Below are 27,340 nucleotides of genomic sequence, written 5' to 3' on the forward strand. Positions count from 1 at the left end.
TCAAACTGACAAGCAGGATATAAATAAAACAACAAGCTTCAATAGAGAAGGGAGAACGGGCAGAACTTGCCAAAGAAGCTCACAGGTTGGATGGGGAACCCCTATGGGCCAGATTTGGCCCACAGGCTGGAAGTTCCCCATCTCTACTATAGGCATTACTAAAAGAAACTGGAATCCATTCGCAACGGTGTGGCAGTAATTAAGAATGTGCCCTAAAATAAGAAAATAGTTGTTACCTGCACAGAGGTTAAAACATGATTCATTTCCCTCTCTCTGTTAACACTAAGCCTCCAAAGGAGTTCAAAGCAGAGTACAAAGTTCTACCTTGCCCCATCTTATCCTCACAACAAACCTGTGAGGTAGATTAGGCTGAGGGAAACTAGCCCACAGTCACTCAGCTAATTTCATGCTAAACAGATTTGTCTACCACTGCCGCCCTCCTCAGCATCTTCCCATCTTAGTCCGACATTTAACTACTACGCAACACTGCCTCTACCTTGCTTATATACAATTACTGGACTGGAATTTGTTCAACTAGTTTTGAGTGCATTGAAATGAAAACTTGCTCTGTGGTGGCCGCCAAAGCTGGCTTCAACTGTAGCAAAGACCAGTCATTCAGAACATGAGACCACAAGGTGGCAAGTTTTAAGATAGCTCCACAATTGGTCAGAAATTCAGGGAGGAGGAAATGTTGGAGAGGAGTGGCAAGATTTGCCTCATCCCATAGCCGGAGGCTACAGCCTTCTATCCTCCATGCAGTTGGAGGTGCCACATGGTGAACTGTTAAGGGGGCACCACAGAAGGATTTTTTTTTTACCTTGGGCAAGTCAAGTTACCAGCCACAATTCTCCACCTGTTAAAAAAAGAAAGAAAAAAACGAGGGGGTGGAACAAAAGTGAGTAACCTTCCTCACAGGGTCGCTGTGAGAGTAAGCCACGATGACGGCGGCAGAGCCAGTACAGAGCCTTCTTTGGCAACCAGAGCGGGGGACTCCCAAGCGCAGGGCAAGAGCTCCGCTCCGCTCCCATCCCCCTACCCTAGCGGCGCCAACCGCGCCTCTTCAGTTGGCCCCGTTCCAGGCACTCACCGCGCGTCGACGGAGCCGCGCTCAGGCGGCGCCTCGGGGCTCTCGCTGTCCGAGGAAGACGAGCAGGAGGAGGCGGCGCAGGAGGAGACCGACGACGAGACGCTGGCGCTGTCGGTGGCGTCCGAGTCGCAGGCGCGCTGGGCGGCGCGGAGGCGGGCGGTGGCGTTGGCGGCCAGCTGCCGCAGCTCCGAGCCCAGTGTGGCGGGAGAGGGGGCAGCGGCGGGAGAGGGGGCCGCGCCCGCCCGCCCGACGCTCCGCGCCAGCCCAGCCAGCTGCTGTCGGACGTGCCGCTCCACCTGCCGGGCCTGCAGCGCCCGCAGCCGGCGGCACAGGCTCCGCGCCCGACCCCACAGCGCGGCCTGCCGGGCCCGCGCTTCCGCCTGGCGCCGCCGCCGCCGCTGCCGCCCCTCCTCAGGCGCCGCCGCCATGGCGGGCCCAGTCGCAGCCGCCGCCGCCATGAAGGGAGCCGCCGCCTCAGGGCGGGCCACTCCGCCGCCGCCGCCGCCTCAGGGCGGGCCAGGGCTCTCCATGGGCTCCCAGCCGGGACAATGCACGCTCGCTCGAGATAGCGCGCGCCCGCCCGCCCGCCGGCCAAGATTCGCCTCAGCCGCGGCGCGCGCATGCGCGGAGGGCGAGGACGGCCGCACCAAGCTCCGCGCGCGCTACACACGCACGCACGCACAGAAGTCCGCGTGCGCCAGCACCAGGTTCATGCTGCGCTAGCGGGCCCCAGCGGCCGACAGGGGACAGCCATCACTCGCGTTGCGCGTGCGCATCCCGCAGTCGGCCACGCCCCCAACCGCGCATGAGCAAAGGGCTTTCGCAGGAACACGTCCAGGCCAGCCAGCCACGCCTTTCCGACGCAGAAGACCTCGACGGATACGCATGCGTACAACCATCGCGGCCCCACACCAAGCCTCGGCGCAGGCATTTCGAACAAGCGCGTGGGAGTAGCAGCGACAGGCGCCTCGGCAACCTCGCCGCATTCTCGTGAGAACGACTCCCAGTGCCACGCATGCTTGTTCCCGACTGTCATGTCGCGGGACCTGCACGTGTGGACGCGGCCCGCAGCAGTGGCAATGCTTATTTCTTCTGGTAGGGCTCCTGGGGCTTGAATAGGCAGCCATTCAGAAGGGGAAGCCTTTCCCACAAGCTTCACGTTCTGAATTTCTTTCTGTTATGCACCCACAGGAAGCCTGCTAGAAAAAAAGATAAACAGCAATACTGCTCACAGATTCTTCCTCCATAATTTAACCATTCAAGCAAATCATCTGCATTATGGAGGGAGAAAACAAGCACAGGAAAAAGCCCCAAAATCACTAGCCAATCATTCTAGCAATAACAAGCAAGCTTCTTTTTAAAAGTGATGCTAGCATTTCTGGGAAAGGGTTATCCTGGCAAGCATGATTCCTCTTCCAGAGAGGCACAAGCTGTCCAGCCCTGTGTTTTAGCCATGAATACTTATTTTCAAAGGATCTACTATGGTCACCTCGCTCCTTTTCAAAAACCCAGGATGTTTACTCACAATAAACATGTCAAGTTGTTGTGCAGACCAAGAGGCTGCTAGCTGCTGAACATCATATTCTAAGGCTTTTCTGCTTAAGCATTTATACTATGCTAATGTTATTGCTTTAGAAGAGAAGATTAATAGCAAGTTTCCTATGCTCATCTAACAGGTTATGCAAATAAGTTTATAATAAAATTTAAATTATATAATATACATAGTTTTTCGGCCAAGGTCAAGTCAAATTAATAGTAACATCTTATACATGACTACTTAGCAGGGCTTACTCTCAAGTAAGGTGGGTACAGGATTACAGCCTAACTCAAACTGATTTCCACAGGAAAGGTTCTCTCCCATTAGGAGTTAGAAGTGCTTAGCTATGGATGAATAACAAGCTTTGAATTTGTAGCACCTCAAAGGTTAAGGCTGCAATCCTATACTGACTGAGAGTAAGCCCTAATGGATGCAATGGGATCCATTCCTGAATAGACATGTATAGGATTGCACTGTAAGGCTGCAATCCGAAACACACGTACTACAGAAGATATTCTGCTTTTCTGCCTCAAGATGAAATCTCATTGAACTCAGTGGGACTTGCTTCTGGGTAAACATGCAGAGGACTGGGCTGCACCTTCTCTTATGCTGCAATCCTATCCTCACATACCTGGAAATAAATCCCATTGAACCCAATGCAGTTTACTTCGGAATAGGCATGCATAGGATTGCACTGTTAGTTTACAAAACCTCACACTCTTAAAACAATGTATTGTTTCCTAAACACTTACATGTATTTCAGAAAGTAATATATTCTAGCAATAACTGAGGAAATTGCTAGTAAATTTCACTTTGCAACATCTGAAACTTCAAGAGGGTTCCTTTTTCAAATTTACTTATTCAAATTGCATACTTATTTACAAAAGAGAAAAGAAGGAATAGAGGTTAAAAGGAAGGAGATTATTATATACAAGGTGAAGACAAAACTCTTGTTTTCAGGGACATCTAATTTCTACTTCTTAGGTACTGAGCAAAGTTAGCATGAATTTATGTTGTGCTTTAAAAAATAGAAAGTAGTAATTTTGGTTATTAAAATGTGGCAGAAAAATAAGAATGCAGCCTCCCAAGAGACTTTACTCTCACCTTCTTCTCTACTTCCTTCTAAACATGCACTTAGGGCACAATCCTATCTTGATAGTTAGCAGCCTCCAACTTCGTATCCAATGCAGGGCGGCTGGAGCATGGAGGCGATCCCCACCTCTGTGCTCTAGCCGCCCTGCATTTTCCCTAGACAGGTGATTTTGCCCATCTAGGCACAGCTTCAGGGATGAGGAGAGGAGGAGGCTGGGACATGCATAAGAAGCTGTGTCAAGCAGCTTCCATGGTCTCCTCCCTTCTGCGCCCCCGGGACCACTCCCTTTTCGCCATTTCTGAGCGTGGAGACATAGCCATTGAACCATGCCGGCTCCGAAGGGGCGGGGGAGTGCAGTTTCTGGGCTCTGAGGCCAAAGCCTTGGTTCTGACCTCGGATCCCAGAAACCAAAATATCCTGTGTATCCCCAGACACTGTCTAGGAGATATATGCATATTTAAACAGAAAAAGTCCTACAGCTCCCAACATTCCCCAGCCAGCCATGCTAGCTGGAGGGATGCTGGAAGCTGTAGGCCTTTTTCTGTCTAATCATGCATAGGACTACACTCTAACACTGTTTTATTCTGGTGAGCATTTTTTAGCGAGAGCCTCTAGATAATGTGTTTTCTTTCTGATGTTTCCTGGGGTGTTTTATAGTTGCTATTTACTATTATTTTAAGATTGTACTTTAGTTTATTTGGTTGTATCTTTTATAGTCTATAGACACCACCGTGAGCATGTACAAATACAGAAAAGCAGGATATAAATATTAAAGGAAAGTAATGGCATAGCAGTTTTAAAGGAAGAGTCGTATGAACTCCACTAAATACTGATGAAATTAAAAATGAAGTATGCTCATCAGCATTTAGTGGGGTTCACTGACTTCCTATTGAGTGGGTTTGGACAACACACTGTAGTCTGTCTTGGGTTATTTAACCCATGACAAGCTGCGGCACCCGCAGGCGTCATTTTACATATCCAACCCCCACTTGGGCGTTGTCGTGTCATGCGAACCCGGTGAGCATGGGTTACATGAGGGTTAAACAACCCTCGCATAACCCTAAAACAGACCACGGTTTAACTGTTGGTTATCATAGAATAGCAGGGCTGGAAGGAGCCTACAAGACCATCAAGTGCAACCCCCCACTTAGTGCAGGAATCCAAGTCAGATGGCTGTCCAGTTTAGTCCTTATATAACCCATGCTCACTAGGTTTGCATGACATGACAACTCCTGACCAGAGGTTGCATATTCAAAAGGGCGGGCACACACACCCTGCACACATCGCAGCCTCACAGTGGGTTAAATAACCCATGGTGGGCTGTCATGTCAGGCAAACGCCCCCACTGTAAGAAATGGCATACCATTTTGCTACACTGCTCTTTGCTATATAAAACATGCATGTAGACTCAAGTCTACAACAGAACACTCAAAGAGATGTGTATTTTCCAAAACTTGCCAAATACTGTAGGCCGTTATTCTGCCTGCCTCCTGAAGATCTAACTAGCTCTTCCTTGAATGTAATAACTAGGACACTCTTGAAACTGCACTTACTTGGGAGTAACTCCCATTAATCTCAGAGGGACTTATTTCCATGTCAACACGCATAGGATTGGGCTGCATAAATGCATGCCAAGACCACAAAAGAGACCTCTGGGCTGAGACTATGCTTGCTCTTCCTTCTGTATAGCACTAGCACTCAGGTAGTGCTATGTGATTAAAAATAGCAGCAGCAGCAAGAGAAAATAATAACCACCATGGGGAAACAGATTTTGTCCTCCACTGCTTCCTTGAATACTCCAGCTTGAATGTATTACCGTGGTATGTTTAGAACAGTTGCAACATGAATACTTTTTTGTGAAGCATTTTCAGTGAGATGCCAACAGTCTTAAGGATTCTTACCTTCATGTGACTTCCCTTTCTGACCCATCCATTTCTGAAGGTTTGAAAGAATTGCAGCACTGCAATCCAGAATGAGGATATGAAAATAAGCTGCTCCTTCAGGTTCATTCTCATTTAATCTAGAAGGATATTTTCAAAACAGAATTTTAGGTTTGGAAACACATGTGCAAAAAGAGTATTTTACACAGGACCAATAAAACAGAGAAAATGGTAAAGCACAACTTAATTAAACTAATGGAGGAAAATGCTAAGCTCACTCAAAGAAAGGTACATGGCAAATATTTCAACATAAAATTTAAATTTAAAAACTAAAAAAAACAAAACACTGAAACCACAAACCCTGTAAACTGGGCTTCTTGCCATTCTGCTTGAGATCACTTCAATTCAAGAATAAAAATATGTATAGTACAAGGTTGGTTGGGGGTGACTGGAGTTGCAATCTAACACAGGTGGAGGGCAACAAGCTGGGGAAGGCGGACTTAGTTCTTGACACAGACATGGAGGTGCTCTATCCAAAATGAAACATAATACAATCACACAGAGCCAACTGAAACAAATGCCACGAGGGTACAGCCAAAATGTAGTTCAGAAGTTCACTTTTTAACAAGGCTCCCAAAAATGTGTCCAGCTTAATGGTGTTTTAAAGTTAAAAAAAAAAAAGCAACCACAAAAACTGGAAATGCCTGAAGTGGGATTAAAACACAACAAAATCCTTCCATTTAGAAAACATTTTTTCTTGAATCCCTGTTTGAATCCTCTCAAACACTTACTGGGCATTATATTTTAGAAAATAAGGTTTGAAATCTAGAGAGATGTGTTGTGATTCTATATATACTTCGCTGGAAGGAAGTCCCATTTAGCTTAATATATCTTACTTCTGCATAGTCACCTATAATAGTGCACTGTTATGCACACTAAACTCTCTCCAGATTTTGCCCAAAATATACCCTCATCTATGATATTACTGTCTCATGTAAAGTGGACAATATTGCATGTGTGCCTGAAGAATCAAACATCCTGTATCACAATACAAAATGCACAGTAGACTACCCTCCTATCCCAAGAGAGGATGGGATTCACAAGAGCCTGAGACAGAGCCCTGCAGGAGGATGCTGAGCTATTAATGGATCCACCTAACATTTTACCATCTTGTCAACAAGGATATCATATGAAACTTTGTCAAATGCTTTGCCAAAACCCGAACCATACTGTGTTCATGACATTCCATGATCTCCCAAACTAGTAACTCTGTTTTTAAAAAGGAAATAAGGATAGTCTGTCATCACTTATTCCTGGCAAACCCATGTTGACTCCTAGTAATCAATGCATTATTTTTTAGATACTCAAATTGACAGCTTAATTATCGGTTGTAGAATTTTGCCCAGCCTTGACACCCTTTTTTCCATTCTTGAAGATGGGGACATTTGCCAGTCTCCAGTCTTCCAGTATCACACCCATTCTCCAGCAATTCTCAAAGACTGCAGACAGCAGCTCTGAAATAATGACCACAAACTCCTTCAGTGCCCAGGGAAGTAATTCACCTGGCCCTGCAGATTTGAACTCATTTTGAAGTAGCTAAGTGTTCCCTAACCATCTCCTTACCTACCCTGGGCTACAAGTTCCTCCTTATACAGTATCACTTGTTCTATCCCCACCTTCAAGAAGGGAAAAAGGTGCATCTAGGAAGTTACAGCCCAGACAGCCTGATGTCAATACTGGGCCGAATTCTAGAAAAGATTGCCAGGAATAAATGATGGCAGACTAACCTTGCTTCCTTTTTAAAAATAGAGCTACCAGTTTGGTGGATCATGGGAATGTCATGGACATGGTACGATTTGATTTTACCAAAGTATTTGGCAAGGTTTCATATGATATCGTTGTTGATAAGACAGAGGAGACCCCGCTTGGCGGCAGTTTATGTGAAAAGGGCCTAGGTGCCTTAGGGCACAATCCTATGCATGTTTAGACAGAAAAAAAGTCCTACAACTCCCAGCATTCCACCAGCCAGCTTTTTTTCTGTCTAAACATGCATAGGATTGCACTCGTAATGGATCACAAGCGGAATATGAGCCAGCAGTGTGGTGCAGATGCTAAGAAAGCTAATGCAATATTTTGCTGCATTAACAGAAGCGTAGTATCCAGGTCACCAGAAGTAATAGTTCTGGTATGTTCAGCATTAGTCAAGCTGAATTTGGAATACTGCGTTCAGTTCTGGGCACCCCATTTTAAAGAGGGCATTGACAAGTTGAAGCACATCCAGAAAAGAGCGACCAGGATGGTGAGGGGTCTGCAAACCAAGTCCTATGAGGAACAGTTGAAAAAGCTGGGTGTATTTAGCCTGGGGAAGAGAAGATTAAAGGGAGACATGATTGTGGTCTTTGAATATCTGAAAGGCTGTCCTGCAGAAGATGGAGCAAACATGTTCTGTTGCTCTAGGGGACTAGACTAGAACTGATGGATGGAAATTGGACAGCCAGCTGTCAGGGATAGTGTAGTTGCATCCTGCACAGCAAAGCCTGCACTGAACAGTGTGTTGGATTAGATGATTTCTAAATTCCCTTCTAACTCTATGATTCTATAAACTCCCATCATCTCCAGCCACTGGAGATGGTGGTAGTTGTAGCCTAACACATCTGCAGGGAAGAGGTGGGGGAAGGCTGGTTGACAGTAATTCACTGAACTCAGAAACGGGCAAAACACATTTGTACAGAAGCCATAACTATTCAAGAACAGCTTCAAGTAGCCTGACTTTTCATTAATGAAAAGCCAAGAGCTCAGACTCTACAGCTGAATATGACAACCACACCTTATTTCATTTCCCCCAGAGATTTAATTTTAGTGCACCAGATTTTCTCTGTACTTCAGAATATTGTATGGAAAATAGAGGGCGAGGCACAAGAAAGAAGGATTGGGGTTATAATATCTCCTCCAGCTCGTAATAATGTATTTTTAGGTTAGCAGGCAATTTATCACTTCAAAGAACAGCGTAAATATTTTAATTATTACATTTTATCTCACCTTTTTCCTCTTACAAGGTACCCAGGACAGCTTACATGGTCCTCCTTCTCTCCATTTTATCCTCACAACAACCCTGTGAGGTAGGTTAGGGTGAGAGTCAGTGACCCAGGGAGCTTCATGGCCAAGTGGGAACTAGAACCCAGGTCGCCCGAGTCCCAGTCCAACGCTCTAATGACTATACCACACTGGCTCTCAATTCCCTGCATTATTTCCTACATTTATTCTTGACTGTACAAGTCCTCAAGATACATCCTTGGATTCTTTACAGGAGGTGAACGAGAAAGGATAGGCAATTTTGTTTTTTAAAATTGTAAGCTCCTCAGGATAGGGTGGAACCTATTTTTTCGCTAGTTCTTGTCATGCACCCTGATGGTGCTAAACACCTAAATAAGCAGATTTGCCCAGGGCACATAGGATTGTAACCAAGTGGAAAGACACCTGAAAGCTACAGCTTACTTCATCACATGTTTGAAGTCATGGGGGGTATCTAGAGGGGTCCTCAAATTTTGGCTAGGATGCCCAGCTCATAATGATTTCTAGTAAAAACCTGTAGCAACGCCTCCCTTTCCAGCCATGACACTGATACTGAACCCGAGCACAAGATACAACATCTAGCCATTTCGAAAGAGCCACTTTTCAAAAGACACATTATTCCTCTGGTGGAGTATACTAAGAGACCTTCTCTGCTAGTTGCCGGAATTAGATTTATGGCTACTACTTGTGACCAGACAACTCTGTTTTGGGGATACCTAGTAGGGTTGCCATGTATTCTACTGACCCTGTTCCTGTGCCTTTTAGAGCAGCCTGCCAAAAGAACTTATCTCCATCTGAGAAAAAGCTTCACTTGCTAAATTTCCATCTGGCAGGCTGTGGCGAAAGGAACAGGAGCAGGGCCAAAAAGATACATGGCAACCCTACATATCAGCTTTGCTTAGGGGCTCCCTCTCACTCACTGGGGTTCAGAATTAACCTATGCAAAGGGTCACCACCTGATTTTTCTCAACACACTTTACCTTCAATAGGTACATGACAAGTAGATAGTCAGTAGAGCAGCCTCCCCCAACCTGATGCCCTCTGGATGAGCTGGACCTCAACTCCTAGCATACCTCAGCCAGCCATGGACACAGCCAGGTTGAGGAAGGTGATGTGGGAAAGCTGCACTTGTTGAATCTCTGCCAGGCTCCACCTAAGAAGGAACAAGTGGCAATGCATTTGTTGAAAACATTTATTTAGTCCATTATGCAGACTCTAATGGTGGCTTACCACATTTAAGAATTAAGCAATACAATATAAACTAACCAACAGAAGGAACAACAGTGTAGATTATATTAAAATTATGTAAAATGCTTGGCTGAATAAAAAGATTTTCAGTTGCCACCTAAAAATCAGGTATGAGAGTATAGATTACTGAGTATAACATGCTGATGATAATGAATGGATGATGATGATAATACTACCTTGATAGGTATCATCAGATCCCCTCCTGGGGATGCCCAAGATTTCAGAGGTTTGGTCCATCATGGCCCGGAATAGGCCCTTTAGTATTGTAGTGCCCAGTCTCTGGAACTTGCTGTCACTATAATTAGCCAGGAATTGACCCTTCTGGATTTTTAGCACCTAGTGAAAACACACCTTTTCCAACAGGCTTTCCCAGGAAAGTGATCTTGCCCTCTGAAGTCGTCTTGTGGGTTTCTCTGTACATCGATTACAAGTTTACTTCCACATAAGCAATTCATAAATATCATTAAATAAATTATCTTTAAATAAATAAATTGGGTTTTTTTTCAAAACTTCCACAGGAGGTGGGCTTGCAGACACCCAGCAAGAGAAGCTTTTCCTGACAGAGGGAAAACTTCACCTGCTGCATTTCTGCCTGCCATGCGGCTGAGAAAAGGGAAGGGAGGTGACAGCCCAACAGGTAAAGCCTTTGGCCGGTGTTGGACGGGAGGCAATTGAGGGGGTCAAGAGCCTCTGGCGACCCCGAGGGCCCGCGTTCACTCACCGGCGGCGACACCGCGCTCCTTCCCTTCCCCCTCGCGGGAGGGCGGTTGGGCCTGCCCATCACCCTTCCGCCGCCCCGCCCCCTCCGCCTCCCATTGGCGTGATCCGTTGCCTTGGAGAGAGACAAGCCCCGCCTCCCTCTCGCCCGCTTCCCCTCCCGGCTGAGAGTTCTTGTTCACCTCACTTCCGTTTGCGTAGATGGACCGGAAGTTGCTCTCGCTGTGGTGCCTGCTGGGAGTTGTAGTGTCGGCAGCGGAGAGGGAAACGAGCGGACCGGCCGGTCTGTGAGCAGCCACCCGCCGTCCCTCCTTGTCCCTCATTACGGCCGCCGCCGCGAGCGGAGAAGACCTGTGGTGGGAAGGAGGTCGGTGGTCGCCCAGAGGGAGGGGGAATAGGCGCGCGCTCCTGCTGGGCTCGGTCCGCGAAACGGGGCGGGGGGAGGAGAAGGGGGCGCTCAGAGCCGCCGCCCCCATCTCTGCCCCCCCGCCGCCCCGCTGCCGCGGCGGCTGGGAGGCTTGGCTGGGAGGAGGGGGCGGGAGCAAGGGGGGAATGCGGGAGCGGGTTGAGACTGGGGCGAAATAGGCGGAGGGATTGAATGGGGCCAGGTCGCAGTGGTGGGGAGGGGGGCTTGACAATGAGCGAGGAGAGTGGGGGCCATCTGGTGAGAGGGTGGGGGCGGGGGGCGTCATGTGCGACGCTGAGAGAAAGCAGATGGGGGCTTATGTGGGGGATGGTGGGGGAGGCAGGGTGGAGGCATGGCGATGTGGGGGGGAGCAGAGCTTTGTGGGGCTCGCACGAGAGAATCCGAAGGGAGACTGAGGTTGGAGGGGTGGGGGGGAGTGGCAGAAGGGGGTGAAGCCCTCATCTTGAGAGCGGTAGCCATCCTGGGGGGCCACCTGATGGGCGAGGAGGAAGGATGGGAGGAGGCGCCGGTTGAGGAGGGGCGTAGGGGTGCAAGCACTATAGCGAAGGCAGGGCAGGGGGAGAAGGTGCTGGTGTTTTCACAGGGTGATGGGAAGAACTGTGCATCTGAGATCTGGGGCCTGGGGGTGGTGATCCAGATGAAGGCAGCAACAGCTGGACATGGTAGCAAGTTAATAAAGGGGAGATATGAGGGGCAGAGAGAAAGAGGCAATGAGTACAGGATGGTGATGAGGAAGGATACTGTGAGATACAATGAGCAGCAGCGGTGGAAGGTTATGCTGAGAGTTGCTGTTGGAAAGAGGCGTGGAGGGGAATTAGGGGCAGGGATGGAGGTGAGCAGCTGGGCAAAGGCTGGTTTGGTAGGAGCCTCAGCTGAAGGGGCTGTGAAGAGCCTAAGACAGGGGTGGGCAGCTTGTGGCTCCCCATATGTTTTGGCCTATAATTCTCATCATCCCTCACCATTGGCTATACTGGCTAGAGCTGATGGAAGTTGTAGGCCAAAATATTGGAATGGCTACAAGTTGCCCACCCCTAGCCTGAGATGTGCCATGGTGGGTCAAATTCAAGCCTATCTTCTGGGGCATCATTCATTTTTCAGCCAGATGTCTCTGGATGCTCACAAGCTGTTGTGTTTTCTGTAGTTAGGAGCAGGTAAACAGCTAACAGGAAATGGCACATCAGGTCGCATGTAGGTAAAAATCCTGTGTGATGATAATGAAACAGGATGGGGATTCAGGCTCATGGAATCAGGGAGTAAATGCTGGGGACTGGGTTACAGGCTGTAAAAGTCTTGTTTTAGCACTGCAGTGAAAGCTGCAAGCCCTAAGATGAAAAATACTGGGGTATCCCTAAGGGGGAAATCTCTTAATTGTATGTGCTTTATTAACATTGCTTGTTAAATACATGCTTCTAAGTGCAGGAAGCACCAGTTAGTACAATACCTGGATGCTTCCTTGATAAAGGTTGGTTTGGTAGGAACGTCTCTGATAAGAAATATAGTTATGCGTGACAAAATCTGCACTGTATGTACATGTTTGGTAGCCAGCAATCCCAGGACTGTAAAGTATTCCTCTGGACTTAGAATGACATTACCCTACTGGTCTGAATAAGGAGACTTCTAGTGTGGATGTTAAAAGTCTGTATTTTGGACATTATCTGTGTATTTATATTTATTGTATAGTAATTGTATTTATTCATTCATTCATACAATATTTATTGTATAGTGTATAGTAAAACTCTTGTTGCTGCTTTGCAAGATTGCAGGGAGTGGCCCCAAGTGTTTATCATCATGGTGAGGGGGTTGGAAGAGAAACATAGGCTGGGAGATTATAAGTTTACCTGTGAACTGATTAGGGAGTTCTTCAGGATGAAAGAGAGCAAGAACAGATTGAAACTGTTATTGTGCCTGATCCTGAGCACAGTTAGGTATTCTTAAGCCCATTGATTTCTTGGGTCTTCGGTGCACTTTGTGTAGTATAAACTGTTAACTGCCAGGCAGTCAAGAGCTCCAGAAGCAGTTCTTTCTGTTGTTGTTGAAACAAAAAGTTGCAGGAGAGCTCAAGTTGGCAGCATTAGTTGCCTTACACCTCTTGGGTTATAATAAACGCAGCAGAAATGGATTGGGCATTGAAGTCTAACCACAGAAAAAGTTTACTGCCAGAGCTCAGTTCTTGACTCATCAGACCAATGAAGATAGCCTAGCTCTGGAGTTGTGCCAAACTCCCTGACATGGAGCCTAAACAGGCATCTTCACAACAACTCTGAAATAGGTTAGGCTAAGATTTGCAGTGACTTGCCAAAGGCCACACTGTGCTCCCTGGGGTTCAGCAGAGATTTTAATCTGGTTTCAATAATCAGCCCCAATCTTAGCTCACAATTACCAGCACTAGCCGGCTGTTCTGTACCAATTATTGGTAGAAAAAGATGTAGTAACCCCTTACTTCAGCTGGAGTAGCTGTGATGGAGGAACTCTGGAACAGCTGGCTCAGTGCTGTTCAGGGTGTTTATTGCAGGGGTCTTGGGCAGCAGTTGCTTTCAGGCAGCCAGTGTGCCCTCCTGGGGATTTGGGATCTTGACTCTATATGAGCTTTGGAGTGGGTTTGCAATAAATGGCAAAAGGGGAGAAAGACTTTCAGGATGGCACAGGAAAGGTCATTGCAGCTGGTGCAGTTTCTTCCCTGCCTGACAAGTGTCACCTGCCAAAACTCATCTACACAAAGGCACTGGAACTGTGTCTTTCTTTGTCTCAGATCACACTGACTATGGTGATCCTGAGAAATGCATCTTTTCTGTGAGCATTGTGTCCATGGACTCTGAATTGGCCTCTACACAAGCCACCCTTGGGTGGTTACCAAAGATGACTAGGTTAAGTGTTGCCCATGCTTGCCTTAGCCTGTAATTAGGGATGCTAGCTCCTTTATTGGCCTCTGTTCCTGTGCCTTTGATCACAGATGGATGTGCAGGCATTAGCAGGTGGCCATGTCTATCTCCATGTCCTGGAAAGCTTAATCAGCTGATCTCATCCAGATCAAGCTGCAGCTAAAAGTACAGGCACAGGCCAGTGTGGTCCTTTTCCTGGTCTCTTGGGATCCCTGCAGGTTATACATTGTTATAAGGGTTCAGAATGGCTCTGAGAAATATCATATGGCTTTTCAGCCCCTTTGATTCTATTGAATCTTCATTAATCCTAATAACCTACATACTTCTGCTTAGAGCCAAACTACTTGATGGCTTAGTTTTGCAATGCATAAGTTAAATAGCAGCTGGGGAGGGATCAGGATCAGGGCCACAGCATGTGGGGTGTGTGTGCTAGGTTTAACCCTTTCCCTGCACTCCGTTCCTGATCTCCCTATCTCCAAACCTGCTATTTGGCACAGGAGGAAAGCTTCCTTTGGCACCAAATACCAGCCGGGGAGGCAAGTGATTTTCATCAGTACCATGGTGAGTGTGTGTGTGTAGGGTTACCCCACCCCTGCTGCTATTTCAAGCTTTAAAAATTAGTTTGCATTGTCAAACTACACATTTGATGTAATGTGTTACTTTCCCCTTAAGTGTGCAACATGATACGTTTCCTGCTAGAAGAACCTGTGGTTCTATGGTTGAGAAAGACCACCCTCTATTTGAGAGCTTTTGCCTGTCAAAGTAGACTTAAAATATTGTGCCCCCGTGTCAAAACCAAGCTGGAAATACCACTTATGCCTGTCAAAGTAGACTTGGGATCAGACAGCTTCATATGGTTCTAATCCATTTCAGAACATGGTACTGTGCCTCTCCTAATCTAATATGCCATATGTCATCCTTCCCCAACCTGGTGCCCTCCAGATGTGTCAGACTACAACTCTTATCATCCACAGCCAATGGTCATGGCTGATGCGAGCTGTAGTCCAACACATCTGGAAGGTGCCAGGTTGGAGGAGGCTGCCTTATGTCCTGTCCCAGAAATCAGTTGTGTCTGGTTTCTTAAAAGAGGAGGAAGATTAGTACAATAAAACAAAAAGCAGAAGTATGTAGTCAAGGATCTGAAGAGAACAAAACTATTTTAAAACAGCCAGAAACCTATTAATTCAAAATATACATAATATTTGTTAAACAAAGGAAGCAGAGGAGAGCTACTAACACCCTGGGGAGATGCTTTCTTTTGTACTTGGTGGGCAGCCTTTGGTCACTCTCAGGTTCCTATTGCAAAAACTAATGACCCCTTTACATCTCAAGGTAAAAACCTTCCAAAAATGGTAGTAATATTATAAATTTATCTTCTGTCTTTCCAAATAAGTTACTGATAATAGCAGCTGCATGAATCGGGTGATAGACAATGGTCCCCAACATTGAATGTAGTGTGGGGTACAAAGGCTTTAGCATGTTTTTGTATTTTAAAATATATTTGTGAATGCCAACTAAATACCACTGCAATCAATGTGGCCCTAGATACTAGGCAGATATGATTGACATCTTTGAAATACATGTATGCATGTATGTATAAGTCTCCACCCACCCTGCCCCATGGTTTTTAAAGGTTAAAGACTTGATTAAATAAAATGTCTTGTTTTGCTTCCAATTTTGGCGGGTCTCAGTCAAAGGAAACTGGGAGGTAGAAGCAGTTCTACCAGGTCCAACTATTGGACCACGTTCCTCGTCCAAGGATTCTTTTCCTCAGGCTTTTGCTACTTGTTCTTAAAATGTGGAGCCTTTATGCAAACGGATTGTAGATCTGCACAGCCCAGGCTCTTAGTAGCCAGAAGACATAAAACCACGTGGTAGTTTGGTTTTTGTCTTTTGACTACAACTGGACCAAAAAGCAGCTTGGAAAGCAAATGAGCAGCAGGGTCCATGTCTCTTCCTCCCACTGGACATGAAGGGAAACATTCATCAATTGTGCAGATCTTTATTTCAAAGGTGAGGCATGTACAAGTGAGAGTGTATGCTTCTTTCCATGTTGTGAGAGCTAAAGTAAAGACGTCAAATGTTACATGTACTTTGCAGAAGGACCCAGTAACTGCTTCTAATTTGAATGAAGCTGTTATTGGGAAACTCGTGATGTTCAGTGAGGGCTGAGGGGGGTTATTATTTATTGATTTGATTTGTACCCCACTTTTCTACCAAAAAATGGCACTCAAATCTTCCAGTAATTGGGATGAATTTGTGGAGATAAAATAGTGTTTCAGTCCTGTGATTTTTATAAGACTGGTAGAAACATGTCCTCGCGGAAAATGGATAAAAATGAAGCTGCCTGACTCCAGCCAAGAAGTTTGGCTGCACTTCTAATAGGAATGTAACCACAAGCCATTTGGCTTCATATGTGTCTCACAAAATAAGAGTTATATAAAAGTCCTGCTTGGAGGATTGATTAAAAAAACCTGGTAAGGATCTTCTTGAGGTATTTTACTTCCTGTCTCCTCACCCTCTTGTTTTTCCAGGATCTGGCCCATTTTGCTCTGTTAGAGATGTTCTCCCTGAATTCATGTAGAAGAGGTAAGAAACTGACTGACTGCAGTGGGAGGGGGCTGTGGGGGGCCACTACCTCTGGCCAGTTGATCAAAAAGCTCTAGAACTTGGTCTCTCTCCAATCAATCCAGCCCTTCATGAGACTTGAGCCTCCCAGTGTGGCATTGAATGAAAGCCAGGCATGCTCTCGCAGCATTGGTTCCAGTGTCTCATACTGTGCTTGCTAACATGGACTGGTAGTTTTTCAAATGTGCTATCTGAAAATAGAAAGGGACCAGTGGGTTAGGAAAGAGAAGTTGTGGGTCACCTGTTGAGTTGAAAATTATCTCATGCCTAGTATCCATTGGTCCATGATCCCAGAAGTGTTTTTCAGATGTTCAGTCAAGGCACCATTCAACAAAATGATCATTACTAAAACTATCTGAAAACATGTATCTGTGCTCATTTTAATAATGTCAAAGGTTCTCTTTGTAGACTTTCAGTAGCTATGCTGGTGTTGGCTCACTTCCTCCCTGCAAAGATCCAAGTGGCATTCTCCCAGGACTTATATAAAACTCCTGACGTACATTGCAAGTCCAATTCTCTTTCCATGCTAGCCTTTACATTGTTTTGCCAAACTAGCTCAAGGGTGCAATCCTATGCATGTTTAGACAGAAAAAAAGTCCAACAATTCCCAGCACGGCTGGCTGGCTGGAGGGATAATGGGAGTTGTAGGACTTTTTTCTAAACATGCATAGGATTGCACCCTGTTTGTTTTTTCACCTAATTTGAAATAGCCAGAAAGGTTCCCTTTTATAACCTATCCTTTGCTCTTAGTTGTACTGCTTTGTGCCAACTTAGTGAGACTGCTGTCCTTGGTGTTGACCTCTTTACAGCATGTTCTCATCTATCATGTTGTCTCTTTCCCTTGTTTGCTTAACCAAACTCTTCATTTAGCTCATCCATAGTTCTCTACACTATTCACGCCAGCCATCAGTCATCCTTGTTGCTCCTCCTGAGCTCCTGCTGTTGATCTTAAAATGAGGCACTTGAGCAGGAATAAAGAATTCCTGGTTGGGGCTACAAGAGGAATGAGGAGGGAGCCACTACTGTGTCTGCTCAATGAAGTCCCGTATCACCTTTGCAGCCTTTTGACATAAAAGACACTACAGATTCTCAGCACCAAGCACAAGGCATTCAAGGATTATTTTCCTAAACACCTGTTTGGCACACTTGCCAAGTGAGTTGGTCTGATGAGGATGACAATGGCTGAATCAACTGCAACTGCAGAATCTGAAAACTTAAATCCAGATGGTGGGCAGAGAGCCAAAGCAGAGCAGGAGTTCTCATAATGAGGCTAGTGGTTTGTCATGGATCCCACGGTGGTGCTGTGACTGGAGAGGAACGTAGTGGTTGCCCTCCTGTCTGCCTCAGCAGGGCCCGATCAGTGCTGGTTCTGCCCCCTGTGAGATGAGAGTGGCCAGTAGTGCCTTCAGCCTGACCTGCTGGGCTCTAGGACAAAATGTAGTAATTCAATGCTGTTAAATGCTTTACATTGCTTAATAAAAAGTTCTGTGACTTCAGACGAGAAGAACATTGACTTTTGGCATCTTTCCGACACATTGCGTGATCAGCGCTGAAAGCTTTTTATATAGCTTTCCGTGACAAACCACTAGTCATCCTCATATGTAGATGGTTGTCCATTCTCACTCTTACCCTTTAGTTCTGCATTACTGTTCTCCCACTCTTTCCTTCTCTCCTGTCAGAGATGTGATTCTAGCTGCTGCTCTTCTCATAGTTGTGTTCTACATACCTGGTTCCTTTTTCTCTAGAGTAGCTATAGAAATACAGTAAAAAATGTAGTGGCCCATCCTTCCCCTTAACTGGTGGATCCTGACTGCTGAATCATCCCATGCCCAAAGCCTACCCCTCTCCTTGGTTCATTGTTTCTCTCCCTTATATACCAAATTTCCCACATCCCTCTTACCCCACAGTTTCCACTTCCTGTACTTCAGCCTCACTCTTTGCACTCTCCTTCCAAATGGCTGCCCTTGGGGACAGAGACCCACAGTCTCTTCCCCCTCAGCAACCACCTCCTTTTGGCAGTTTTGATCATGTATTTCACTCCTGCACCTCTAGCCCTTCCTTCACAAGTTAGGCTGGGAGAAAAGACTTGTCGTTTGGTAGTTTGTGCTGACACCAAAGTGCCTGTTTATGGTGTTTGAGCAGCCCTAACGATGACTTGGGATAAGCAGAAAAGTACCTTGTTTTGTTTGTCATTAGCAGCAAGAACATACAAACCAGCCATGTCACCCCAAAACAGTAGCAAGAGCAGCCGGTCAAACACACAGTAAAACACCTGTACAGGTTCCATTTTAACTGTGCAGCTGTTCCACCAGCCTTGATGGCACACCTGGGCAACACTCCTAGCAACCACAGAAGACAGGCACCAGTTAACATGCAGCAATATGAGTCTTGCATTACTTGCATTGACATATTTCTCCAACCATTGCCAGTGACCATACACCAGCCATCTCTTCTGGTTGTTGGGGCCTGCCCAGTTATCTTTATTTGTGGGTGATCACATGCTGGGAACATATTGAGCCCTACTTTTCCTGTTTCCTTAAGCTCAGGTATTCTATTGGGAGAGTATCCCACTGGGAACACAAGGCAGGCACTTATGCTCTCAGCTGCCATGGAAAGAGGGACACCACTGTCTGTTCACCTGGTCCAATCTATGCACCAAGTGGCTTGTTGTCTTTCAGAGGGTGGGTGGATTGGCTGTGAATGGGTTGGATGACAATAGTTCACCTTTCCATGGTGCTTGTTGCCTTGGAATTGGTCTTCAATCCTGGGCTGCTCTGCTGCCTTTCCCCTGGCAAGGAAGAGGTAAGTGTCCAGCCAGCTGTGTCTATAGATGGAGTGCTTGATGTCTTGTCCTGTGGCGTCCTGTGCTCTCCATTTTCCCCTGTGCCAGTGGAGGGATCTTACATAGACTTTTCCTCTGTTTGCCTCCATGGGGTTCCTCAAGGGCTCTGTTGTTACTTGCCCTGGAGTTGCTTTTTTGTTTTTGCTGTTACTACCTGCTCAATGGTGGAACAGCAAATAACTTTGATGAAGGCTGCTGCACCTGCCAATCTGAGATTGGACTTGTCCTCATGTGAGAGGATATAAAAACAAAGGAGTCAAATGGCTGTGCCCATCTGTCATATCAACAGGGGGGGAGAGTAGGCAATCGGGCAGCTGCTCCCTCCCGTACTTCCCTGTGTGGTTAGGAGCGAGGTGGCGTGTCCCTGCACCCATTTTCCTCAGCTACAACATTGGTGTTCCTTTTGGCCTGGAGCAGAGCTCCGGTAGGGCAAGGGTGCAGAACCTCAGGGCCAGGGACCAAATTCAGCCCTCCTGGGGTTCCCCAGCCCTCCAGGGTTCCCCAGATGTCCACATCTACTTCCCCTGGCTCCACCCTTTTCCTTCAACCATCAATCATATGTTGTTCTCCTGGGTTTGGTGCAGTTTTTTCCCCATTCTAAAAGGTTGAAATGCCTCCCCTAAGGCTTAGTTATTGACAGTAACATCTTTAAGCTAAAAAATGTGCTATTTTTGGTATTTCCCCCCCCCTTTGACTTTGGCCCCGCCCACTCTGGAATATGTCCCCTGAACGCTTCTTCGAAATGCAGTGCTGACTGAAAGATTCTATACCCCTTCTGTAGGGAATCTGAAAATGTGCAGATGTTGTGTCATGAGAACACTTCCCTTTGTACTTAGTGCTTTGTGCTCTTTCAACATTGCTCCCCAACACCAAGTGTTCAACCACCCATGAGTACTCCAGTTTGTTTCCCTGTTGACAGCATGGTGTGTATTGGTTCACCCTTCATGTGGAAATAGTGCTGTGGCTATCATGTCATGAGCCATAGCACAACCTTGCCCCAATGCAAGAGTGTAGGTACAATCCAATCTGTGCATTGTAGTCACAATCATATCCTGCACGCTGTGCATAGGCTTCTCACACTGGGGTGGAACTTATGATCCATATGTGTGCATCGTTACATCTACATCAATGGAGTTCTTTATGTAGGTGCAGTGCGGTACTTAACGCTATCAGCTTGACAAATAACAGAAACTGTGAAGGCAGGAGGCCTCTGTCCTTGGATAATAGCAATCTACCCTTAGATATTGTAAGAAGTATTATGTGTCAGAAGAGACTTTGTTCAACCTGGCTTCCTTATAAGCAACTTTTTACCTTCATTACCAGTTGATGGAGAGACTATAGGTAAGTCCAGTTGGACTGTGACCTATTAATGCCTCCATACCTCTCAGGAGCTGCTCTTAACTGTGTTTGTATTTCTCCCATGAAGGGTGGATTATCTGTGTAAAACTAAGTAATAACTTATGACCCAATCCTAGCAAGCTCTGCTCTAGCAGAGAAGCATTCTGGATGAGGCACAATGGCCAGCGGAACAGAACAGCATTGCTGCTTGAAGCAAAGAAGTGGCATTCGCAGTCTGCCTGGCAAGTTTTGCAACAAAGCAGCACTGTAGAAGGCTGCTAATAAAAAAATCCATGTAGGCCAGCCTTCCCCAACTTGTTGCCGTCCAGATGTGTTGGACTACAACTCCCAGCACCCCATTCAGCTGGGAGATACTGGGAACTGTAGTCTTACACAGCCGGAGAGTGCTGGGCTGGTATAGCCCTGGGCAGAAGAACTGTTTGCGGAACTGGTGGTGGCTGACCTACGAGCTGTTATATGTATATTTGTTCCTGTGGCTCCAGCCATATCGGCCCAGCAGAGCACCAGCCATCTAGACTCTTGAACCTCAGCTGGCTTGTTGTTGCCGGCTCCATGGAGCAGCCTTCCCCAACCTGGCGCCCTCCAGGGGCTTTGGACTTCAGCTCCCAAGAGCCCCATCCAGCATGCCCAATGGTCAGGAACGCAGGGAGCTGTAGTGCAATAACCTGGAGGGCACCAGGTTGCCTGCCCCTGCCGTAGAGACTTCTGCCGTGCGGAACGGCGGCCGCTCGGCTGGCTGGTCTCCGCCGTCTGTTAAAAGGGCTCTGTGCAGCTCCTACGGGCGCCCGCTAGGCGGCGCGCTAGCCGCCGGCGCCCCTGTGAGCGTGCGTGACGCTCCTCGTGCCTCGCTTGTCTGCTCCGGCAGCCGGCGGCGCTAGTCTCCTCCCAAGATGGCGGCGCCCAGCCGGCTCTTGCAGGCGTTGCTGCTGAAAGGCGCGGCCGGGCCGCTGTGCCGGGCGCATCCCCGGCTGAGCGGCTCGTGGCGGAGAGGCCTGTGCGAGCGCGTCGCTGGGGCGCAGCAGCAGCCGGAGGACGGCGAAGGCGACAGCGACGGCGCGATGGGCTGTCAGGGTGAGCCGCTTCTCCCTCGGTCTCGAGAGGTGGGCGGGGGCAAGATGGAGATGCTGGGAGGGGAAGGGCCGGCTTGGGTCGGAGGGCGGTTATTGCGCGCCTGGGAGAGATGCATCCCTTAAGGGGGGGAGTTGGCAAGGCGATGCCGCGGGGGCGGCGAGCCTCTCTTCCTCGCGCCCCCGCGTGTGGGCTAGATTCCCCCATCCGCAGCCCGTGCAGCAGGCTAGCACGCGGAGGGCCTCATGTGAGCCAGCGATCAAGGTCAGCGCGGCTCCGTCGCGCTTGAGCCGGGCCGCGAGAAGTCGGCTCGCACCGCGTGTGCTGGCTTGCCATGCTTCCCTCCTAGGCCCCGGGGATGGCGCTGAGCCAGCGGCCCTGCCCCCCGAAGGTGACGTTCGGTTTCCCTAGGGGGTGCTTTCATTTAAAATCTTCTAGAACACCTTTCTTGACCCAGAGAGCGCTCAAGTCTTTTCACAAAAAAGCAGTAACAATAAAGCCACCACCTAAAAATGTTACGTAAAGGCACCAGGAAAACCGTCTAACAGCAGTCAGTTCTTGTGTGAGAAGAGCTACGTGTAATCATCGCCGTTCACATCTATATATGTGCAGTCCGTCTGTGCCTAATCTTTGTAAACCACCCAGAGAGCTTCTGCTATGGGGTGGTGTACAAATTAATAATAATAATAATAATACATTGGTGGAACAATAGTACTGCAACTAAAGGGCCCTTTTCTCTCCCCTCTATTATCACTTACAACAATGACTGATTTTCTCCAAGCGTTTCTGGTAGGAGTCGTATATATTTTACCTAATATGCTAAATGACTTTTTGGAACAGCTTTTAGTTTGTTCACTAGCCCAAGTTGTAACCACTGAGTTAATGTTTAAGAAAGAGATCATGTCTACTAAAGGACAATTAACTAGTATAAAACCCCAGAAGCTCTTAGTTTTGCTTGGCTCTAGCTGCAAGATGCTTTATATAGATTTCTTGTGCTTTGTTTTATTTAATTGCTGCTTGTTAGCGTAGTTTAAAAGTGGAGGATTCTCTTTACTGTGGTAATAATGTTGGATGCACTCCAGGAAGTGAAACTGAACACATATGCCTTGTACTGAATCAGACTGGTTGCTCTAATAGTTTTATATAAGGGCTTGGAACCAAATTTAGGCATGTGCAAATGGGCTGGGGGAAGTAGATTTTGCCACTGCCCCCTCATCCCCATGGCAGCCCCTCCAGCCCCCTGAAAATGCTACATAGAAGGGTGTGGGACCTTAGTGAATGAGGGGTGCTGGGGGGTGATTCCCCCCCCAATTGGGATATTTTGGGGTGGAGAATGCTGGGAGTTTAGTCCCAACACATCCAGAGGACACCAAGTTGGGGTGGGCTGGTCTAGATTCTGAAAGCACTGCATTCTTCAGCACCCCAGCAGTCTTGGCTTTTTGGTCTGCATCTGGGGAGGGCCACAAGTTCCCCACCCGTGGTCTACAACTGTAACTGTTTCTTTCAGCAAATACATTTACTAGAATAAAATATTTATATGTGATCCTAGACAGAAGAGCACTTGTGAACTGCACTGGCAATACTTATTAAAGGGCGGTGTCTATATATTTGTTAAACAATGGATACATCTGAACAATGCATGACTGTCTTGAGATTTGAATGTAAATAAGTTAGTGGATGTGCTGTCTGTTGTAGGTTCATACCTTGTGCTGACCCATTTAGTATTAAACACTTCCTCTCTCTCTTTAATCTGAAATGCCTTTTACACATTGCAAGATAATTAAGGGTTTAACTTGAATTTATTTGATAAGAGTACTTCTGGTAAATCCCATTTTCCACCCACCATCATTCAGCATGGATGTGAACAATCCCCATCCATGGTTCTTTGGCATCTCAGGCTGCCTATGCAAGATCTCTATGTTTGGGTAAAGAGGTCTGGCCCTTTATCCACACCCTGTTGCACTTACAGTCAAGTTGCTTAAGGCATAGAAGAAGGTTTGATGTCCCCACCTTTTTCAACAAATAAATGGAGCATTCTGCTCAATGAATAAGGAATCAGTGGAAGACGGTTGTTCTGCCATAGAGCACAGTAAAAGGCTGTGATATGATATTGTATATGAATGTGTCTCCTGAGACTCCACTCTGAAAGCCTTGTCCTTCAGAGGCTAGGCCGGTGGCTTCAAGAAACATGGGTTTTCTCAGTGTTGCTGACTTGCTGCCCATCCCCTGGGTGTTCCTTATTATGGAGGCCCAGAAGGACCATTCACTGTTGGCTTTTGATGATCGGTAAAGATTTTAATTTGAAAAGGCCTTTGTTAATCTGAGCAGCCTGCTGCAGGGTTTATTTTGCTGGGTTTTATTGTCTTCCAGTTTTAATTGGTCACTGTTGTATGCTGAAATGTTATTGCATTGGTTTTCTGTTGGGCACTTCCTTGAGGGTCTGATGTAGGCCAAAAGGTGGGATATAAATTAACTAAAAGTATGCAGCATCACTGGGGAGTGTTGCAGCTCTTTGTAGTGGTCCTAAATGATTGTATGTTGTATTCATGGGATTGATGGGGCTGGTATTGAAGGTACCCCGGTGGCTACATTCATCTCTTTAAACTTCAACTGTTTTCTCAGTAATCTTTTTTTATTCTGGATCTTTTCCTTCTTGCTTTCCTCTTAGATAGGACAATGCAAGTAGGTGAGTTACTTTCACTTTCACTTGGTTCTCAAATCTAGTTATTGCAATAGTGGGGCAGGGGGGAGAGATGTGTGTCTCTTTCCAAGGAATGCATCTCTGCGACCTAGAAAAGGTTTCTGGTGATCTCTTGTGTGAAAACATTTAAGGTGTTTTTGTGGAGTCCTCAGTAGAAATGCATGTGAAAGGTGAACTGAGCAAGCGCACTTCCCGAATGAGAGGACCACTTGATATAACGTGCCTCGCACATAGAAAGCTCACCATGCATTGTACAGCCAGGAATTTCGTTAAGTAGCGCCCCATAGGGGCAGTTAGTTGTGGGAATCATGGTAGGACGCCTGTTTCCTGGTAACCTAAGGGGAAGTCATTTACATTTTATGTATTCTGCCCTCCGCTAAATTGGGATGGGGCTGACCTTGGGTGGATGCTAGATGCACTGCATGTTTCATTCTGTGAAATGCCACTGAAACTGACAGGAGTTTAATTTCTTCTGCTCTTTTCTTTCAGATTCAAGAGATTTGCTGAAGGAATTTCCCCAGCCTAAAAATCTGCTCAACAGTGTAATTGGAAGAGCCCTTGGTATCTCCCATGCAAGAGACAAGCTGGTGTATATCCATACCAATGGGCCACGGAAAAAGGTAGCTTGTGGTGAAAGACCCATGACCTTCAGTCGTCCCCACTCCACCCCGGGGGGAGGGGGGGGCAAATTTTAATAGATTTGAGATGTGGTTCTATAGGTATCATTCTATAGGGAAAATCTCACATGGGGCAGGGGGGACAGAAGTGACTTCATGCTGCTGGTGGGAAAGGGTGTGGAGAGGTGAGTGGAGAGGGTAAGGACTGTATCTCAGAAGCAGAGCATAGGCTTGGCAGGCAAAAGGCCCCAGGTCCAATTCCCACCATCTCCAGGAAGAGCTAAGAAAACCCCCTGCCTGGAAACCCCAGAGAGCTACTGGCAGTCAGCGTAGACCAGCCTTCCCCAACCTGGTGCCCTCCAGGAGTGTTGGATTGCAATTCCCATCATTCCCAGCCAGCATGGCTAACTCCCAGTGTGGGAATTGCAGTCCAGTACATCTGGGGGGCAACCAAGTTGTAGAAGGGTGGTGTAGAAAACACTGGCCTGGATGGGAGAAGGTAGAGAGAGAGAGAGAGAAGGTAGCTTCTTCTGATCTCTTCCTTGGGTAGATTCCTTGCCACCTCGACCATTTACCCCTTCAGTCTCTCCCCTTTGCCCTTTCTTCTCTCAGCACATTGCTTCTCCCACCACCTGCTGATTCCTTCTTTCCTCCACTTTTCCCCCTAGATTCCCTGTTTTTCTTTATCTGCTGCTTTCTACACTCTCTACAGCTCTTCTTTTCACATCCATGACATTCTGACTCACTTAATCTGTCTGTGACCACCGCCTCCCCTTTTTCTTTTCTTTTTTCTTTTTTCTTTTTTGGGGGGCAGATTTTCATAGTGTTATTTTGGGGGAAATCTACATACAGTGTACTTTACTTTGACACCTAATTCTTGGTTCTGCAACCACAATAAGTGTCATAACAGAGATTTTATTTGTTACATGTTTATGTTGCCCTTCCTCAGCATGCATAATACCCCATTTTATCTTCACAACAACCCTGTGAGATAGATTAGGCTGAGAGATAGCAACTGGCCCAAAGTCACCCAATGAGCGTCATGGCTTGAGTGAGGATTTGAACCTGGGTCTCCTCTGTCCTAGTCTGGCACTCGATCTACACCAGATATAGCTCACCCTGGCTTTCAGAATGTTGATGTGCAGCTTCTGTGTGAGAAGTGAAAGATGGCAGAGAAAGAAACTTCACATGTGGCTGAAGAACAAGAAAGGGAAATAGCACTGGAAACGTTCAGTGGGAAGATGGTCCTGAAGGCGGTGAAGCCAGAGGCAGGGTAACCAAAGGACGGGGGCAGATCAGCAGTGGACCAGTACTCCAGTTGATAGGAGTGGTGGCCAAGGGTTTCTGTTCTGTTGTGGATGTTTAGCTTTAGGCAAGCAGGCAGCTTTTATCTGTCTTTCCATTTCTTTGCCTGCAAAACAGGTCCAGGAATAAGCTCCACATGAATATAAGCCCTAAAGGAGAGTTGTTGCTATATATGGTGAGGAGCCCTCCTTACCTGGTATCCTGAGCCTTCCGTAAAAAAGGAAAAGGTGAGTTCAAAGTTGCATACACTGTGTCTGACATCCTGCTCATCTTATCCCTCTGCAGAAAGTCACGCTGCTCATCAAGTGGCCAAAGAATGTGGAAGTGGAAGGCTACGGGACCAAAAAGATCGATGCCGAACGACAGGCCGCAGCTGCTGCTTGCCACCTCTTCAAGGTGATCACCTTCTTCACACTTCCCATCTCAGTTGATGGGCAGCCACAGCCTCCAGTGTGCTCAGGCCTAGCTTCATGGACTGTTTTTCCTTTTATTTTCTCAGTGACTTCTTAATCTGGGCACACAAGTAACAGGATGCCTTTGTGGGCTTGTTAGAGGCCAAGGCCCATTGGGCATTAGAAATAGGAACTTCCATAACACCTGTGAAGAGGCCCCCAGCTTTTTTGGGTCAGTGAACACATTTGGAATTTAAAGGGAGTGTCATGGGTGCTCTCACAAAATGGCTGCCATGGTGGGCATGGCCAGTTGCAAAACGTTCATTTCCCAGAAGCCAAACAAGTGAGGCTAAAAGAAACATAACTTGCCCAAGAACAAGGCAGAGGTGGGGTCTGAGGTCCAAAATGAATGAGGGCAGCAAAAATAGGTTAAAATATATATATTCCAGTTGTTAAAATGTTAAGAAATAAAATAAAAACCAGGAGGG

At 46.9% G+C, this 27,340-nt stretch overlaps 2 protein-coding genes across 12 annotated transcripts in view; one reads left to right on the forward strand and one right to left on the reverse strand.

The window, feature by feature from the left end:
* The window catches only part of LOC146345308 (KAT8 regulatory NSL complex subunit 1-like), an 81,729-nt gene extending 71,057 nt beyond the window's left edge, over window positions 1-10,672 (reverse strand). Inside the window, exons 1-4 of one of the 10 annotated variants that reach the window (XM_084859612.1) lie at window positions 10,639-10,672; window positions 10,269-10,330; window positions 9,743-9,822; window positions 5,619-5,737 (exon numbers count right to left, since the gene is read on the reverse strand). Coding sequence is in view for 2 of the 10 variants with exons in the window: in XM_084859607.1 (XP_084715733.1) it covers window positions 818-853; window positions 1,088-1,545 (494 nt within the window). In the remaining 8 variants the exon portion in view is untranslated. Of the gene's footprint in view, window positions 1-817; window positions 854-1,087; window positions 3,442-5,618; window positions 5,738-8,636; window positions 8,712-9,649; window positions 9,823-10,093 lie in introns of those variants that run through there. The other 9 variants (XM_084859616.1, XM_084859615.1, XM_084859611.1 and 6 more) reach the window with 9 other exon arrangements.
* Window positions 10,673-10,833: 161 nt separating this feature from the next.
* DHX30 (DExH-box helicase 30) overlaps window positions 10,834-27,340 on the forward strand; it is a 41,312-nt gene continuing 24,805 nt past the window's right edge. The window contains exons 1-4 of one of the 2 annotated variants that reach the window (XM_084859620.1): window positions 10,834-11,001; window positions 16,475-16,529; window positions 25,028-25,158; window positions 26,746-26,856. In XM_084859620.1, coding sequence (XP_084715746.1) covers window positions 16,502-16,529; window positions 25,028-25,158; window positions 26,746-26,856 — 270 coding nt within the window. In that variant the 5' untranslated portion in view covers window positions 10,834-11,001; window positions 16,475-16,501. Of the gene's footprint in view, window positions 11,002-16,474; window positions 16,530-21,603; window positions 21,841-25,027; window positions 25,159-26,745; window positions 26,857-27,340 lie in introns of those variants that run through there. The other variant, XM_084859619.1, reaches the window with a different exon arrangement.

Source organism: Heloderma suspectum, chromosome 5 (genome assembly GCF_057233095.1).
Source record: "Heloderma suspectum isolate Gila_16-S chromosome 5, 16-S_ref, whole genome shotgun sequence".
Lineage (NCBI taxonomy): Eukaryota > Metazoa > Chordata > Lepidosauria > Squamata > Helodermatidae > Heloderma > Heloderma suspectum.